General features: G+C 33.1%; 2 protein-coding genes across 2 annotated transcripts; both read right to left on the bottom strand.

The window, feature by feature from the left end:
• Positions 1-7,565: 7,565 nt before the first annotated feature.
• LOC133693963 (uncharacterized) lies at positions 7,566-7,814 on the bottom strand. The gene has a single exon (XM_062115356.1). The coding sequence runs from the start codon at positions 7,812-7,814 to the stop codon at positions 7,566-7,568; it is 249 nt and encodes an 82-aa protein (XP_061971340.1).
• Positions 7,815-12,552: 4,738 nt separating this feature from the next.
• LOC133695374 (subtilisin-like protease SBT1.7) lies at positions 12,553-15,844 on the bottom strand. Its single transcript, XM_062117335.1, has one exon. The coding sequence runs from the start codon at positions 15,162-15,164 to the stop codon at positions 12,864-12,866; it is 2,301 nt and encodes a 766-aa protein (XP_061973319.1). The 5' UTR covers positions 15,165-15,844; the 3' UTR covers positions 12,553-12,863.
• Between the last annotated feature and the right edge of the window lie 1,941 nt (positions 15,845-17,785).

Below are 17,785 nucleotides of genomic sequence, written 5' to 3'. Positions count from 1 at the left end.
TGCAAGTTATTAAAAGTATAAACAGGTTACATGTCGATAACTTGGGACCTTCCGATATAAGGAGAACTCTGCCAAAATTTCGGTAGATTTTAATACGAAAACCATGAACATATATATATATATATATATATATATATATATATATATATATATATATTACTTTGTTTTCGGTTGACATGAGATTGTTGTTTTTATCCTGAAATGGAGGATGTTACAGATGGGGGATGATCTTTTTGTATGGCTGTCAGTTAGGGTTTTTTTTATGTGTGAGAGAGTAGCTCTTTCTTTTTTCACTTGTGTATTTTATAGGTCCTCCTAGGTTAATGTTTTTATAGCCTTTCTGCCTCTGTCTTGCTAAATTTTTTCAATATGTACAAGCCAAAGAGTTTTTTTCATTTCCTCTCAATTGCTTGATCTTTAGGCAACTTGGTGAACAAATAACTTAAAGTCACTTTGGTCCTTTTTTTTCCTTCACGCTTTTAGTCCCCTCATTCATTTTGTTTTTATTTTTTTTATTTTTTATTTTTTTTGTATTTTGATTTTTTTTTCTTGAAAAAGGCAATGACAACATTAACTCAATGAGAAAAATTAATTAAAAATTTTGAAATGAAAGTGTTAATAATTGAACGCGGTGAAAACAAATTTAAAAATTTTGGATTCTTTCAAAAATGATGTTGAAAATTACATGAATGCATAAAATATATATTATTATTATTATTATTTTTAAATTTTTATTTATTTTTTAATATTTTGAAAAGGGAGTAAAAAATTGGGTTACAACCCCATTGATAATTAAACGAGACAATCATAAAAAATAAACACCAAAGAATATTCAATACTTAAAGCATAAACTCAACAATGAGAACAAATTAGATCTTACTTTGTTATTAATTCTGAGGCTTCTATTTCCTTTGACTAAAAAAAGTTTAGTTACATAGTACCATGATGAAAACTCAAATGAGAAAAAGAGAAGAGGGAAGAGAGAGGAGCCAAGTCTAATATGATCTCAATCAACTTTTTTACATGTTATTTTTTCTCTTTAGAAGCCTACAAAATCTCCTAAAAATACTCCCAACGTTATCCTCTAATAATAACCATCAAATCTAAATAGTTAATAAAATTATTAAATAATAAAATAGAGTCCTGGAATAACAAGGAAATTGTTGTCTTCAAATGGCATTCATGCACCAAATTTGGAAGTTTCCAAAAATAAATCATATCATAATAGATTTCCATGCCAAAGGACATTCCAGCACATTGGCAATATAGTTGAAGCGACTTTATGCCCAATTTATTCCTTGAAGCAGTTAGTATCTCTCAAAACATAAAACATGAAAGTTGTAGAGTTATTTCTTATGGTTCCATAAAATTATGAATGATTTATATACAAGGTCATTACTAGAAAAGCAAGTTAAATAGAAGTTGAGGAAATCGAGAAGATATGAAGATCATTTTGGTAGTATTAAATTGGCTTGTATTCATTGATCAACCAATTATGTTTATATATATGATAAGACATACTTATTCAAGAATGAGATTGTGAGAGATAAAAAAATATATATGATAAATGATCAAGGGTACCATTTATTGCATCTACTTTATAACCTATTATTCAAGAAGCTATCTATTTTTAATAAATGTATAGAAAATGAGCTTTCGAAGTATGCATGGTCACACAGAAACCTATTTGCTAAGTATGAATATTATAGAATTAATGAGAGAGTTGATCCTATTCTGTATGAGTGAGAGATGAAGGAAAAAACTGGATTTGGGTCACCCATGATGGTGCAACCCAATCCATATTAATCCTTTAAAAAAATTTATTATTTGTATCTTGGTCTAGCTAGCTATTGGATGGATTTCATGGTTGGATGATGAAGCTGGGGAAATTGATGGTCCTAATGCTTCCAAGCAATTATGGTAACGAAGAGGATGGTGAAAGGAAGGCACCAAAAATTAAGAATCCGAAGTGTAACAAAGCACATGGCTATGGTTAATGGAAAATATCAATGAAGAGAAATCCTACTTATAAAAGAGGATTTCATGCTCCTCTAATTGATAACCCAAATTATGACGGTGTATGCAAACCTCAAGAGATTCTAAACCCTAATTACTTTATGTTGGAAAAGAAGAATAGGATGTAGTAACTAATTTATAAGAACAAATATAAGAACAAAGCCAAAGAACAAGAAAAATAATGAGATGAATGATATTTTATTAAAAGTTTTCTCAAAAGATACACATTTCTAGCTATTTTCTATATCTCTCTCAACTTGTGTATAATGCTTAAAATTACAAGCTGATTTATAGGCTTCAAGTCCTAGCTAATCAATGAATTAAATTATTCAAAGGAAATCTTAATCTAATAAGAAATCTAACATTATAATTAAACAAGGATTGTAATAAACTAGTTTATTACAAATCCTTCATCATCAAGGATTCCTATATTAAATATGATTTTCCCTTTAACTAATATTAAAACTCTTATAAACTCTAAATCATATTAGCCTAAATCCTAATTGATATTCAACTTCAACACTCTCTCTCAATATCAACTGTCATTGTTCTTCATAACTCCTAGCATATCTCTCATCTTTGTAAAAATATCATATTTGAGTGGCTTTGTGAAAATATCCGTGACTTGGTTTTGAGTCTTCACATACTTAACTTTAATTTTCTTATTTGCAATGCAATCTCTTAAATAATAAAATCTTCTGTCAATGTGATTTACTTCTGACATGAAAAACTGGATTTTTAGATTCACAACTCCTTTAATAATCTTCTTATCCATATGGAATGATAAACACATGTTGTGGTAGCTATATATTCAGCTTCACAAGTAGATAATGTGATAATAGATTGCTTCTTTGAACTCCATGTGAAAGTTGTGTCTCTCGTGTAGAAAACCAAACATGTAGTGTTTTTTCAATCATCCATATCTCCAGCCCAATCACTATCACTATAACCCACAAGATCATAGCTATTAGAATAATTATAGAACAAGCCAAAATCTATGGTACCTTTGATGTATCGTAGAATTCATTCATTTCAAGGCTTTGAAGTGAGTTATAGTTGGTGTCTCCATGAACCTAATCACAAGTCCTACTCCATACAAAATATTCGAACAAATGCATGTCAAATATCTTAAACTCCCAACTAAGCTCTTAAATGTTATAGAGTTTATCTTCTCCCTTTCATCATTCTTTGACATCTTCACTTCACACTCGACTCGAGTGTTTACTTTTGCACAATCCTACATTTTGAATTTCTTGAGAATCTCCCTTATAAACTTCTCTTGATTCACAAAGATTCTATCTTTTCCTTGTTTGATCTCAATCTCTAAGTAGTAGGACATGAGACCAACATCCATCATCTCAAACGCTTTGATCATTGCTTGCTTGAAGTCTCCAAACATCTTTGGATTATTTTTTGGAAAGATTAAGTCACCACATATAAACATACAATAAGTGTATCACCACTCTCTTTGATCTTTACATAGATAGCAGATTCATGATGGCACTTAACAAATCCATTCTTCAGGAAATAGCCATCAATACGACTATACCAAGCCCTTGGGGGTTGCTTCAATCCATATAAGACTTTATTTAACTTTAAAATCTTGTTTTCATGTCCCTTTACTTCATAACTCATAGGTTACTCAATTTAGATCTTTCCTTCAAGAAAGCCATTAAGAAAGGCTGATTTGAAATCCATTTGATAGATTCTCTATTTATGTTGGGCAGTGGTGACAATGATTAATCGAATGGTCTCCAATCTAGGAATAGGAGCAAAAACCGCTTCATATCAATCCTATGCTTTTGACTATAACCTTTTGCCACTAACCGTGCCTTGTATCTCTCAACTTCTTCTTTGGGATTCTTTTTTTTTTCTTTGTAGATTCATTTGAAACCTAATGGGTTTTTTTTCATTTAGTCTAGGAACCAATCTCCATATGTCATTCTTCTTAATTGATGCAATCTTCTCATCCATACTAATTCTTTATTTTACATCCTTTATTGCTTCTTTAAACATTATAATCTCGCATGTAGCAAGATGACAATTTAGTGTTACATCATCAATAAAATTAGTTATCTCATATAAGTCATTAAGGCTCCTCGTCTTTCTTAGTGGACTTGGTGGAATGCCACTACTTGAGCTTTCATTAGAAAAGAAAGAAGAAGTTGGGCTCATTGGTGTTTGTGGAGGTGTGATTATAAGTTCTTGATGATCTTCTTATCTTTCCTCCTCTTCATCAAGAATTGATAACAAGTCGTATTTCTCACCATCATTAACCTTCCAATCTTATACTCCTTCTTCATTAAACTCAATATCTCTACTAATCACTATCTTTTCTTCATTATGGTTGTAAAGCTTGTATCTTTTAGACTTTTAGTCATAGCCCACAAAGATTATCTTTTTGCTTCTATCATCTAGCTTGGTTCTTACTTGATCATCTACATGCACATAACCAATGCTTCTAAAAACTTTTAAATGAGAGACACTTGGTTTTCTTCCACTTCATGCTTCTTGTAGAGTCATGTCATTCAAGCTTTTAGCAGGACATCTATTTGACAAGTAGATAGCAAAATCTACAGCTTCAGGCCAAAACTCTTTAAGCATTTTCTTGGTTTTGAGCATGCTTCTCGTTGAGGATGCTTCTATTCTTTCTCTCCACCATGCCATTTTGTTGTAGGGATCTAGGCATTGTTAGTAGTCTCTTTATACCATGATCTTCACAAAACTCATTAAAATCATTATAACAAAATTCATCCCCTGTCTGTTTTAAGTGATTTTATAGAATAATCACTTTCCTTTTCAACTAATACTTTAAACTTCTTAAAAAAACTAAACACATTAGACTTATATTTTAAGAAGTATACCCAAGTCTTTCTACTATAATCATCAATAAAAAGTAGAAAATATAAGTTTTTACCAAACAAACATGGTTTGATAGGACCATAAACATTAGCATGTATTTCTTATAGAGGTTGATTTGCTCTTGATGTTGACTCCAAAAAACTCTTGCAAAATTGTGTGCCCACCAAACATCATTCACACAACTAATTTGGATATATAATGAATGATAGACCCTTCAACATCTCCTTTTGTGCCATCATCTTCAAGCTATTAAAGTTAACATGCCCAAGACTCATATGCCAAAGCCAAGTTTCATCTTTCACACATGCATTTAGGCATTTAGGTACGTCCGTCTTGATATTTAGCAAGAACATTCTATTCTTTATCATGGCTATATTTGCAATCATATCTCCTTTAGTATCAAATAATGTAAAAATACATTCTTTCATCTTAATCTCATACCCCTTCTCTAGTAATTGTCTTAAGCTCAATGTGTTATTTTTCACTATCGGTATATAATAGACATCACCAATAAATTGATGACTTCCATCTTTTAATTTAATCAAAATCGTACCTTTTTCCTTTAATGTCAACCTTTAAATGATCTGCAAATGTGACATTCATTTAATTGTTTCATCAAGCTCCATGAACCTGTCTTTGTCTCCACACATGTGGTTATTGGCTCCATTGTTTAGGTACCATATGTTTTCTTTATCTTGCATATTCTTATTATACACTAGTAGCAGAGTGGCTTCCATCTCTTCTTCTATCATAAGATTTACATTATCTTCAACCCTCTTGGTTGGATTTCAACAATCCCTAGTATAATGACTTGTATTTAACTTTTGATTTGTCAAACCTGTTGTTAAATCTGGATCTCGGATTGTTACTGCTAATTGAACTGGTCAACCGGATCCCTTTATTCGGTCGACTATTTAATCTATTGGGGCTGCCTCAGCCTACTCTTTCAAATCTTTTTCTTCCTTTTTGGGAATATCCAAAATCATCTTGTTTTGAAAACAGTGTTTGTGCACCCATATCCTCTTGAATCTCATTGACTCTTTCCTCATGGGCTTATAATTTTCTCATGAAACCTTGTATTGAAAGAAAGTCCATATTTTATGACTCCTTTATCGCGATCACCACATAATGGAACTTCTTTTGCAATGAGCGTAGGATCTTCTCTACCATACATGTCTCTTCCATCTTCTTCTCATATCTTTTCATTTGTTTGTATATGGTCAATACTCTTGCAAATATTCTCTTATTCAAGCATATGTAACTTTTTAAAGTCACCATGCAGTTTTTGTAGAAGTAGCTTTCTCACATTATTAGCTTCTTGGTTTGACTCTTTCAAAACTTCTCATGCTTGCTTGACAGTGGTTGTGTTGGCCACTATCTCAAAAGTGATGTCATCCAGAGATTAGTGGATGATTGTTAGTGTTAGTTAATCCTTCCTTTGTGCCTTTTGCACGACCTCTATTTGGGTTGAAGTCAACGTCACTCCATCTATAAGCTCCTCAAAGCCTTTTTCAACCATCTCCTATACATCTTAGAAACCTAGCCAAGCTTTTACTCGAATACACCAAGTTTAATAGTTGTCATTTATCAACCTAGGACATTGAAGTGGAAGGTTTGAATTGGTCATGTTAAATAATCAAACTTAAGCTCCGATACCACTTGTTAGAAAAGAAAGATAGGGTGTACGTGGTAGTTAATTTATAAAAACAAACATAAGAACAAAGCTAAAGAACAAGAAGAAGAATGAAATGAATAATATTTTATTAAAAATTTTCTCAAAAGATACACCTTTCTAACTCCTTTCTATATCTCTCTCAACTTGTATATAATGCTTAAAATTACAAGCCTGTTTATAGACCTCAAGTCCTAGCTAATTAAGAAATTTAACTATTCAAAGAAAATCATAATCTAATAAGGAATCTAACATCTTAAATAAACAAGAAATGTAATAAACTAGTTTATTACAAATCCTTCTTCATCAAAGATTCTTATATTAAATAGGATTTCTTCTTTAGCTAATATTAAAAGTCTTATAAACTCTAAATCCTAATAGATATTAACTTCAACACTCTAAGTTTGATAAACCTGATTTTAGGCCTCTTGCTTCAATTAGTTTTGAGATTCAGACCATGTAGGATGGTATATTGTTTGACAGTATCCTAATAGTCAGTGATGAGAAGACCACAAACATGTAGAGAGACTCAACATGGAAACTGGAGTATGAAGTTAAGAAAGAGATGTGAAAGGCTGAAGAACAGCTGCTGGAGATGGCATCTCCAACTTTCAAGTAATGTATTCATCTCAACCATACCTCTTTGTTAATTGTTTTTTTTTTGGTGATGGAAATGATTGTACTACTCATCTCTGGTTATAATTCTATTTCATATCCTATCGAAAACAAGCACAAATTAATTAACACTCGTAAAAGATTAAGATTTAACTCAACTAATCGAAGCCTATGACATACATGTTTGAATTGCCAATTACTATGATATTGCGACGAACAACCAAACACAAGACATCGATTTGTTAATAAACAAGAAGTTATTATATAACCGCTCGTATAAAGAAATTAAAGGAAATTAACGAAGTGCTCTTTCTTTATTTAATATAGATATATAAAAACATCATATTGTTTTTAAGGGACTATAACACCATTAAATGTGTTAGTTGCCGTAGGAGAAGTCTCAAGAGGAGAGAGCTCCGCCAGAAATAGTTGGCGCATCAGTACTGGCACCAGCGCCACGGCCAGTCTTCGGCTCAAGATGACCTTCAGTCCCATACGCTTTACGCTTGTAATCCTCCAAGTCTCCGTAATTCACGTAAGGACTGTCCTCAACTGGGAGACCCTCTGAGTTTACCTTCTTGTCTTCGTGAGAACTCTCTGGCCTTTTCTCCATCTGCTGCTCATGCTTTTTCTCTTGCTTCTTCTCCATTTTCTTTCCTGATCTCTGAACTTTTGATGTTTCATCTGATGCATGGGACACCACATCAGCTTATATCCCGTTTTCTCACTTGCTGTGGGTTTGACAAGTGTATTGTACGTGTCTACATTATATGTGCTGTGAGCTCTACGTGTTAAGTGCAAATACGCGAGTATGCTACTTGGTTTTCTGGTGTATATTACCTTTGTTTATTATAGCTTGCTCGTACCACTACAATCCTTGTATTTGGAAACAGTCAAAAGACTTTGTATTTTGCAATTTCAACGTGCATATAAATCAACTTGCAATTATGTGTCGCCCTGTTGAGCGCTTATGAGAGATTTGAATATGATTTTCTTTAAATATAATGCTGCCTGGCAAACAGCCAACCCTGTATTCTTGTAATGGAAGCATGGTTTTAATATGGCCCAGGTCAGCCGGTACGTAAAAGAGTCAGGTACTCTGTAACATAACATGATTCGGGTTAACTTTAAAAAATAAAAAATAAATGTTTGAAAAATGAAATTAAGAGATAATCTATATGAATTTATGCTATATATAATTATCCCACATCTAAAAATTAAAAAATATTCTATATAAAAATAAATTATTTATAATCATCCCACATCAAAAAAAATAAGAAACATTCCATTCCATGTAAAAAGAATGTTAAATATATAGAAAAGTTAAGAAATATTCTTTGTAAATATAGGCTGTTAAATAATATATGAGGCTAAATGTTTATAAATTAATTATATATTTTTTGAGGTTTATTTAAAAAATATAAAAAAAATGAATCTCACCCGGGTTATGTCATGTCACGCCATCCAGGTTTTAGGTTAATCTAGTGGATCATCCAGGTTTTATTACACCAACTGCAAGTTCGAGTTTTGTTTATTTGAAACTGGATTATAGCTTTGAGTTATTCAGATCCTGAATTAGTCTATTGAATCAAGTTAGATTTTATAATTATGAATGAAAATTTTGATGGGTGATATTGAAATTTTTGAAAAATAAGAGGTAAAATTAAAAATTAAAAATTAATTTTTTGTTTTAATTTTTTAGTTTAACGTGAGTGTCAGGGTCAGCTTGCGCACACCTCAACTAATCCCACGGGTCCTGAAATTAACAACCATATAAGTCTCAAGTGACCATCATATGAGCAACAATAGGACTCAAACCTGAAATTATAAAAAGAATAAACTTTTTTATCTTAAATTTTTACCACTAGCCACCACCTATATGGTGAAAAATTTTAAACTATATTTAAGTGGAACATTCACATGAATTTGCAAGAGTTAAACTAGCGCCGATGAACTGAGTTCCTTAAAAGGAATTTAGATCGTTGCTTCAAATTACAATTTCAGTACAAGTGTACGACCATGAAGTAAGCACTTCAAACACGAGATTATAACACCATTTGACGTTTGCTCCCATTTCGTTTTATTTTTAATTTTCATGTAATATAAATTACACAAATCTCCGTTTACTTCACGCCATCTAAATATATTAAAAAAACAAGATAAAATTGTATGCACTAGATTAAGATAAGTGAAATGCTTTATAATATGTAACGTGGCTTTTAAAATAAATATCTAATGCATTTTGGTAAAAGAAGTAAAAATAAAGTCACCCATTTAGACTCTCTCCTCTCCTTTTTTTTTTTTTTATGTCTGTTTGAAATTATTGTAGCTACGGCGGTTCAAAATACTTTTCGCTTAAAATATATTAAAATGAAATTTTTTAATTTTAAAAAAATTATTTTTGACATCAGCATATCAAAACGATCTGAAAACATAAAAAAATTTCATTTTAAACAAAAAATAAAATTTAAAATTTTTAGGAACGCAGTTTGCACCGTGTTTCCAAACACTCCTTAAGTACGATGATCCATGTCTTAACACACACTTCCATGTATTTTCTAGTTTTAAGAATTGTACAGGTGTCACAAGGAACATCGAGAATAACTATATGTAAAAAAAAAATCTCCATCTAATTTTATGTTAACTAAAACCGTAATTGATCTTCAAATATTCTAGGTAAGAGGTTAGTTATGTAATATGAAAGATAGTCATCATTCTATACATCTTATCTAAAATAAAGTGCAATATTATTTGTTTTTAATGATTAATGTGTCTAATGTGTTTACATACCATGAGTTTACCCAATCTAATATATATGTGTTGTTTATTAAATTAATGTTAATATTTTATAAATGTTTATAATTTTTTAAAACAAATGTTGTCACTATAGGTGATGTTGCTTATAGAAAGAGATTAACTGGATGACTGAAAGAGTAGCACTAAAGGATATTATCAGGACACCCTTAAACACATTGATTTAAATTCATAAAATAATGAAAACAAAATTTTATTATTGTTGTTTTTATAATAAGAAATGATATCTTGAAATATTTTTTATTGCATCTTATGACATTGCCCGATAATGGTATATCTTTCATAATTAGAATTGGCAAACATGACAAAATTACGAGGAAACAATTCTTTTCTTCAAAAAAAATATTTTAATAGCATTTAGTAACCAATCTCACCCAATAACATTGTCCAATAATGGTACATTAGTCATAAACAGATAACTTGAAAATGTTTTGAAGTGATATATTAAGTGATTTTATTACCCATCAATCATAGCTTATGACAATGCTTAATAATAGTATATTTGCAATAGATAGAATCGTTAAATAATAAAATAATTAACATGAGAAATTAATTTTAGTATGTGCTTTTTAATATAATGAATTTTATTACCTATTAATCACACTCTAAGACAATGCCCACTTATGGTGCATTTGCCATTAGGAAGTGATTAATAACACCATTAAGAAAAATGTATAATCTTTAATTAATTAAATATAAACCAAACCAATCACTATTTTATCATAGATCAATATCAACCAAACATCCACACTAATAATTTTCCTACAATTATCCAAAGCATTTAACATCTCATCATAATAATATTTCAAAAATTTGTTTGAAAGTCATAAATAACAATCCCACCCACATCAACCCATCATTATACATCAAACCATAATCACACCTTGTGAAAATACCCAAATATGGTTTATTTTCCATAGGAAGTATTGTCCATCTAACACATAGTCACCATCAAACATCAATCACACCTTATAACAATACCCAAATGAGATGTATTTTCCATAAATAGGATTACTTATCAACCAACACAATATTGATAGCCAAAATCACATCCATCCCATCACCCAAGATTCTCAATAATTCATAATAAAAAAAATAATGAACATCAACATTATTAACACAATCAACCATTAGTTATCAAAATTATAGAGAGAAGGGTAAACAAAGCAAGTTTCCAGCAATTGAAATGGTGGTTGGTAACCATGAAAGGTGGTGGCTAGAATAGATAAAAACTTAAATAAGTTTATGATTATTAGAATGAGGAAACAAAACTAAGATTAATCAAAATCAATTGACTACGAGGACTTAGGGAGAGAGAGGGGGGGGCTAGGTTGGATGACTTTTTTATATTGTTACGAAGTTTGAGTTTTGTGTAAAATTGAAATTATAATCCTTATAAATTATTTATAATAGATAAGGAATTTATATTATGAATTTTACTACAACTTAAATTCCATGTGTGTCTCTTTAATTGGTAATACTTTCTAATTTAATCCATTGAGGACTCTTATTTTATATAGGACTTGATCTTTTATTCAATCACGTAAAATTTTATCTTTATTGTCACTTAGTTTTTCTTGATTAATCATGACTTTTAGTTCCATTAGTCAATTGTTTTTTATCTTTCTAAGTCAACTTGGACTCTTTCTTAGCTTAGTGAATCTAACTAATGATCAATTTTAGTTTTATTTTTCTTATTTAGTAGTGAACAACTATTAGTTTTATTTTTTTCAAATAGGTCATCTAGCCACTAGAAATGATGGTGAGTCCCACATGTATAATTTCTTTACAGCTTTATGCAATTTATTATTTTTTTGTTTATTGCAATTTATAGTTTTCTTTTACAACTTTCCTTTACAACATTCTTTCTTTACAAGATTTTTGAAATAGTTATTTTCTTTTATTTTTATCTATTTTTTAAGATTTGTTTGGTATTACTCTTTAGCCTTTTGACTTGTTAAACCATATTAAAAACTTCACACTCAGTTTGCTATGCAAGATTATTACCAGCCTCTACTCAAAATTACATAGATCGATTAACAAATTAGCAATCATAGCGAGACAATTATATTATTATACCAATGAGATTATCAAATCGATCAACACAATTAGTCTAGCACAAGCTTATCTACTATCCAATCTAGTCCAATTTAATCTATTTCTATTTCTATCATACACTCTGGTAAGCATACCAAACACATCTTGAATATTCTTATGCAAAATAATGTGTACAATAATTGAAGAAAAAGAATAATCAAAAGTTGTTGAAATTGGAACAAGTATTGGACCTCCTTTCTAGGTTGACAGACAAAATGGTAACCATCCATGAGACCAAATATTTCTTTGCTAGTTTCCCATTGTTTCTTCTCAATAACCTGTACATGCTGCAAACTTGACTTGCTGGTTTTTCCTGTCTAGTTTTCTTTTTTATTTTTAATTCGTACTTATATTTTGATGGGGAAAAAAATAGTTCTTTGCCAGTGAATTGGCAAAGAAAAGTCAAAATCTTCTTGTTTGTTCATCTAAATACTAATGCCATAATATATAAGCTATGTAAAATTTAGAAATTCACGTAACAAAATAAATATTAAGGATAGGAGTTCTTGATATAAATAGGTATCCACTAGGCTAGCAAGCATACACATTGTGATAGCCACAAATTGTACATTGAGATGAAAACGCCATCAGCCTTTGTACGTTTTTTTTTCCTCTTGCTTTCCTTCTCAAATAAGAACATCAAGCACCAGGTCCAGCCTTCCCTTATTTGCTGGGACTACGAAAACATAACATTCGGAGCACAAAAACTAACAAGCATTGCAATTGTACTCTACTCTTCGAGCGGTACCGAATTTTGTTTCTATTAATGACATGCCATATTATGCTGCTAAGTCCAACTAACTGCTATTGGACTGCCAACAATTTGTTTCCCGTTAGACCATTCTATCCGGCCGAAGCTATTAGTATCGGCAGGCATTGAGCTCCCAGTAAAAGTAACTGTGTAAGATTTCTTCTCATTCGCTTGACGGAAACTCAATGTTTCTGGCTCGACTGCCACCTTCACACCTGGAGATTGCAATGATATCAGCACCTTGTACGTCCCCGGCGCGCCGACATTGGTAAGTGTTCGTGAGTGCTTAATTACCACATCAGCACCACCGCTGCCAAAATTGACTGCAAAAGAAGGGTAGTTGAGATCGGTCACACTATATTTCTTGGAGGCATCGCATGTGAATTTTCTTCTTGCAAGGCTGGTGATTTCTGTTGCAGAGTAGTTCAACGCACACAGGAAATTCAAGTAGTCATCTGCCGTGAGATCATAAACAAGCCCTGGGTTGAGTGCCGAAACCGGATCTACATGCCCGGCCCCATGATCAAACGGCGTAGAATCCTTCCCAGTAGCAACATCTTGCAATTTGTTGCCGTTCTTGTAAGTTACATAAGCTGTGGTCATTAGTGCTGATTTGATAGCTGCTGGGCTCCAGTCAGGATGAGCGGCTTTGATCAATGCAGCGAGGCCGCTCACATGTGGGCAGGACATTGAGGTTCCTGAGATAATGTTGAACTCCACCCGCCTGCCATCGGTAGCCAGCCCAGTAGGACCAACCGAACCCACCCAACCCGCCAAGATGTTGACACCTGGTGCAATCATGTCCGGCTTCAAGATGTCCGGTGTGATCGAATTAGGCCCTCTTGAGCTAAATGCTGCAACAACTGGAGATGGTTGAATCCCAACTTTGGTGCCTTCAAAAAGAATAGTCACCGTTGGTTTTGGATCTGAAAACAAATAATTCTTGATCTCATCTCCACCTTTTTGACCAACTGCTGTAGCTGGTAGTAAGTGAGCATCAGCAACCAATTCTTCACCATTGGCGTCAGTATTTGACAAAACCATGCCTAAGCCACCAGCTGCTTTGACTACAGCTCCTTTTTGCACTCTAGGATTCACTCCACGATCACACAGCACTATTTTACCTGCAACTTGTTCAGGGATCAAAGTACCCATCATGCACAAATTACCATTTGTTGCATTACTAGCATTACCAGCATAAACAAATGGCAAAAGCTTTCCTGGTAAAATTGCATCCCCCTTATAAAGAGAAACACCCGAGTAATTTTTCCCATTACCAAGACTAACAAAAGCAGGGAAGTCACGATCCAAAGTGCCAGCCCCAACAGTAGTTATCCAAGGAGCAACATTGGACAAACTATACGAGCTTGGACCTGCATTCCCAGCTGAGCAAGAGACAAAAATCCCCTTCTCCATAGCTGCAAAAGCTCCAATCGCAACACTATCTCTATAATAATAAGACATGCTTCCGCCAAGTGACATGGAAAGAACATTAACACCATCATCAATGGCTTTATCCATGGCCGCTAAAATATCAGAACTGAAACAACCACCAACCCAGCACACTTTATAGACAGCCACCCTTGCACGGGCAGCCATCCCACGCGCTGTTCCAGCTGCGTATCCAAATAGGCTCGCATCTGCCACAGACGATCCACCTGCCGTAGAAGAGGTGTGAGTACCATGGCCGTCGCCATCTCTTGGCGATTTTGATTCTTTTGATTCATCAACTGGGCCTAACGTGGCCTCATAGCCTCTAGCAAAGAATCTTGCACCGATTAATTTGCGGTTACAGTTTTTTGTCGTGAAGTTGGTGCCCGATTCACACTCGCCTTTCCAGGAACTTGGAACAGGACCAAAGCCGGTATCAAGAAAACTCTTGCTCTCTGGCCAAACACCTGTATCCAGCACACCAATGATCACTTCACTGACTGAGTCAGACTGGGGTAACAAATCAGCGCTTTTGTCGAGTCCAAGGAACTCTGGTGTACGAGTTGTGTGCAACTCGTATCTCAACTCAAGCATTACAGAGAGAATCCCGGGTTGGCTCTCGAGTAACTTTGCTTCTGCCAGTGTTAACCGAGTGGAAAACCCATGGATTGCATTCTCGTAGGTGTAGAGCATTTGGGCTGAGTCAGAGACCGATTTGAGTGAGGATTCGTACCAGTGAGTGTGGTGTTCAAAACTCGCCGGCATCTCGGGTTTGGACATGTGAACTATGTAAGTTGCTTTTCTCTCCTTGTTCGACGCTGGTGTTGCCCGGGACACGTGGCAAACACCCAGAAGGAGAATACTAAAAAGAGAGATAGTAAATGATTGCATCTTCAATGGCTTCATTTCTTTCGATGTCTGAAGATTTTGAGGACAGGAAGGGGCATGCAATTGCAGGGAGTTAATACTTAATAGAGAGGAGACTTGGGCGACGCCTCTGGTTTAATAGAGGCCGTGCCAGTGAATCAAAAGTGAGAGAGAGAGAGAGAGAGAGAGAGAGAGAGAGACGGTGGATTGTTGTTTGTTTATAATTATGTGAATGAGTACGTCAAGACAAAAACAGAAAAGATGGAAATCAAAAAAGAGGAAAGAGATCAGACAGTGAATACAGGCATACAGCTATAAACCTGTAAGAAAGAGAAAGGGAAAGAAAATACCAGCTTTCGTCACGTGAATTCTTTATTTTCAGCAATAATTTAACTTTACTTTTGCAGGGACAAGTGTAGAACTAAAACCCTAATTCTACTTCTAATTTGAACACAAACGAGACTACTGGCAAGGAGAAAAGATCTTGGCCCCTGTAATTTGAACACCTACGAGACTAATGGCAAGGAGAGGAGATCCTGGCCCCTTGATCGGTCGATGCTCCTCCTATACATGAAGGCTTGATGAATCGCATCATATTTCCATTTCCCACTTCCAAGAATGGCGGATTTGTTTTTTTATTATTGTTAATTTCTTGGAGTTAGATAAATGGTGGGTAGAATCGAAAAGACATTGAATCTTTACGTGTTCCGGTTCACGGATACTTGTCTATAGTGAGCAACTAAGGTTAAAGCTTGTTTGCTGAGGTGGGGATGTGTGGAAAGTGAAGGTTTACCCTCCAACCACCTTCCCCTTTTCTTTTTTTCTTTTTTTCTTTTTTCTCTCCTAGACTAAATATAGATCGGTCCAAATATTTCATCGTGAAATTGAGAAAGTTTTTTTTCTTAAAATAAAAAAAAGAAGAATGAAATTGGGAATGTTCCCAATGCATGAGAGGCGTCCAATTTATAAATTAGATATTTACTTCCGGATTTATGAAATGGTGGGTCATGGGTTCACATGCACCCTTTAGACGGTGGATTTGTATTTTAATTATTTAAGTAATTAATTATGGTTAACCATCATCATCAATCTTTCTAGAGTGGTCTCTGTTAACCCGAAACGTCTACTTGATTTTGATTATACAGGTATTGAATAGTGTGATAATAATTGTTTTTAAAAATATTTTTTAAAAAATATATATTAAAATAATATTTTTTTTATTTTAAAAAATTATATATTAAAATAATATTTTTTTATTTTAAAAAAATTATTTTTGAATTAATACATCAAAGTAATCATAAAAAAATATTAATTTAAAATTAAAAAATATATATTTTTAAATTTTTTAAAAAATATTTTAAAAACACAAAATACAACATGCCTGTAATGCATTTGAAAGCACTCACCAACCACCTGATGGCCTATCGATCAATTGGAATTGAAATTATCGCACATCTTTTACTTGTCTTTTCTACTTTTAATTCTCACAAAAATATTTGTGAACTGCATCGCTTTAAAAAAATATATAGGAGAATTAGATTGATTATATTGTAATTAAGTCATTTTTTATTTAATCTTCATTTTTTAAGAAACTATAATCTATATTCTATAGTTTATATGTTATAACATTTTATATCTTGGTCGATATAAATAAAAAATTAATTACTAAAAAGTTCTTGTACTAGATATTATAACTTTGACATTGAATTGTTTTTTTTTTTAAAAAAAACCAAAATAAATTGAAAAAACCATAGCAGGGAAATCTCTCAGGTTTGAACATTACGGGTCATCCCATACCATTGCATCCCACCCCATCTCAGGAACCATGAAACTCACACTACGGCGAAGCAGACATGGCATCTTGTGCAAATCATCTTCTTTATTTATTAATTAATCTATCTATAAACAATGCCTCCATGGACGGTGAAGGGAGGAGAAGCGGCGGCTGGGGAAAAAGTGAACGGCGAGGAAGGTAAAGCGTCAGCAACAGCAAGGAAGCGGCTGGGGTTGGAGGGGGAGGAGGACTAGGCTTTGCCGTGTGCATGTGATGCAAACGACAGTTAATTATTCAATTATGATGCAAACGACAATCTAGACTTCCTTATCTAGTGAAAAAGGAAAAAAAGTAATTTATTTAATGAAGCCAAGCTAGCTCCAACTGGATAATAGACAGATGGTTTTTGCTGTTTTTGGGTATATGAAGTCAAGAAAGTTGTTCGATCTAGTTGAAGACGAGGCTCCTTCACGCCATGGTCCCTTGCGGTGGCCATCCACGCAGTGTCCGTGCCTGCATTAAGAAAAACTCTCTTAAGCAAATCAACAAGTGCGGATCATGGCCATTCCATAAAATCATACAAAATATTCTAATACTTGCTCCACATTTGCGTGCTAAATCAAGAAAACCTAATCTTAGAAACAAAACCAGTTGGCTTCTATGAGAGTGGGGAAAACCACCTCTTATGGTTATTCCTTCTCACTATTTTAATTTGTTCAAAGCTTTGATTTCTATTGAAATGAAGAAAATTTGAAATGATTTTTAGTGAGGAAAAAAAAGGTCATTGCTCTATAATATATATATATATAAATACATCTTATCATTCAAGTTTAAAAAGGGTGTTGGTCTATGATATAAATTGTGATTTATAAAAAAAAAATAGAAG

This window comes from Populus nigra, chromosome 5 (assembly GCF_951802175.1).
Source record: "Populus nigra chromosome 5, ddPopNigr1.1, whole genome shotgun sequence".
NCBI classification, from domain to species: domain Eukaryota; kingdom Viridiplantae; phylum Streptophyta; class Magnoliopsida; order Malpighiales; family Salicaceae; genus Populus; species Populus nigra.
The sequence above is the reverse complement of the archived record's forward strand: the minus strand, read 5'-3'. Positions and strand labels throughout refer to the sequence as shown.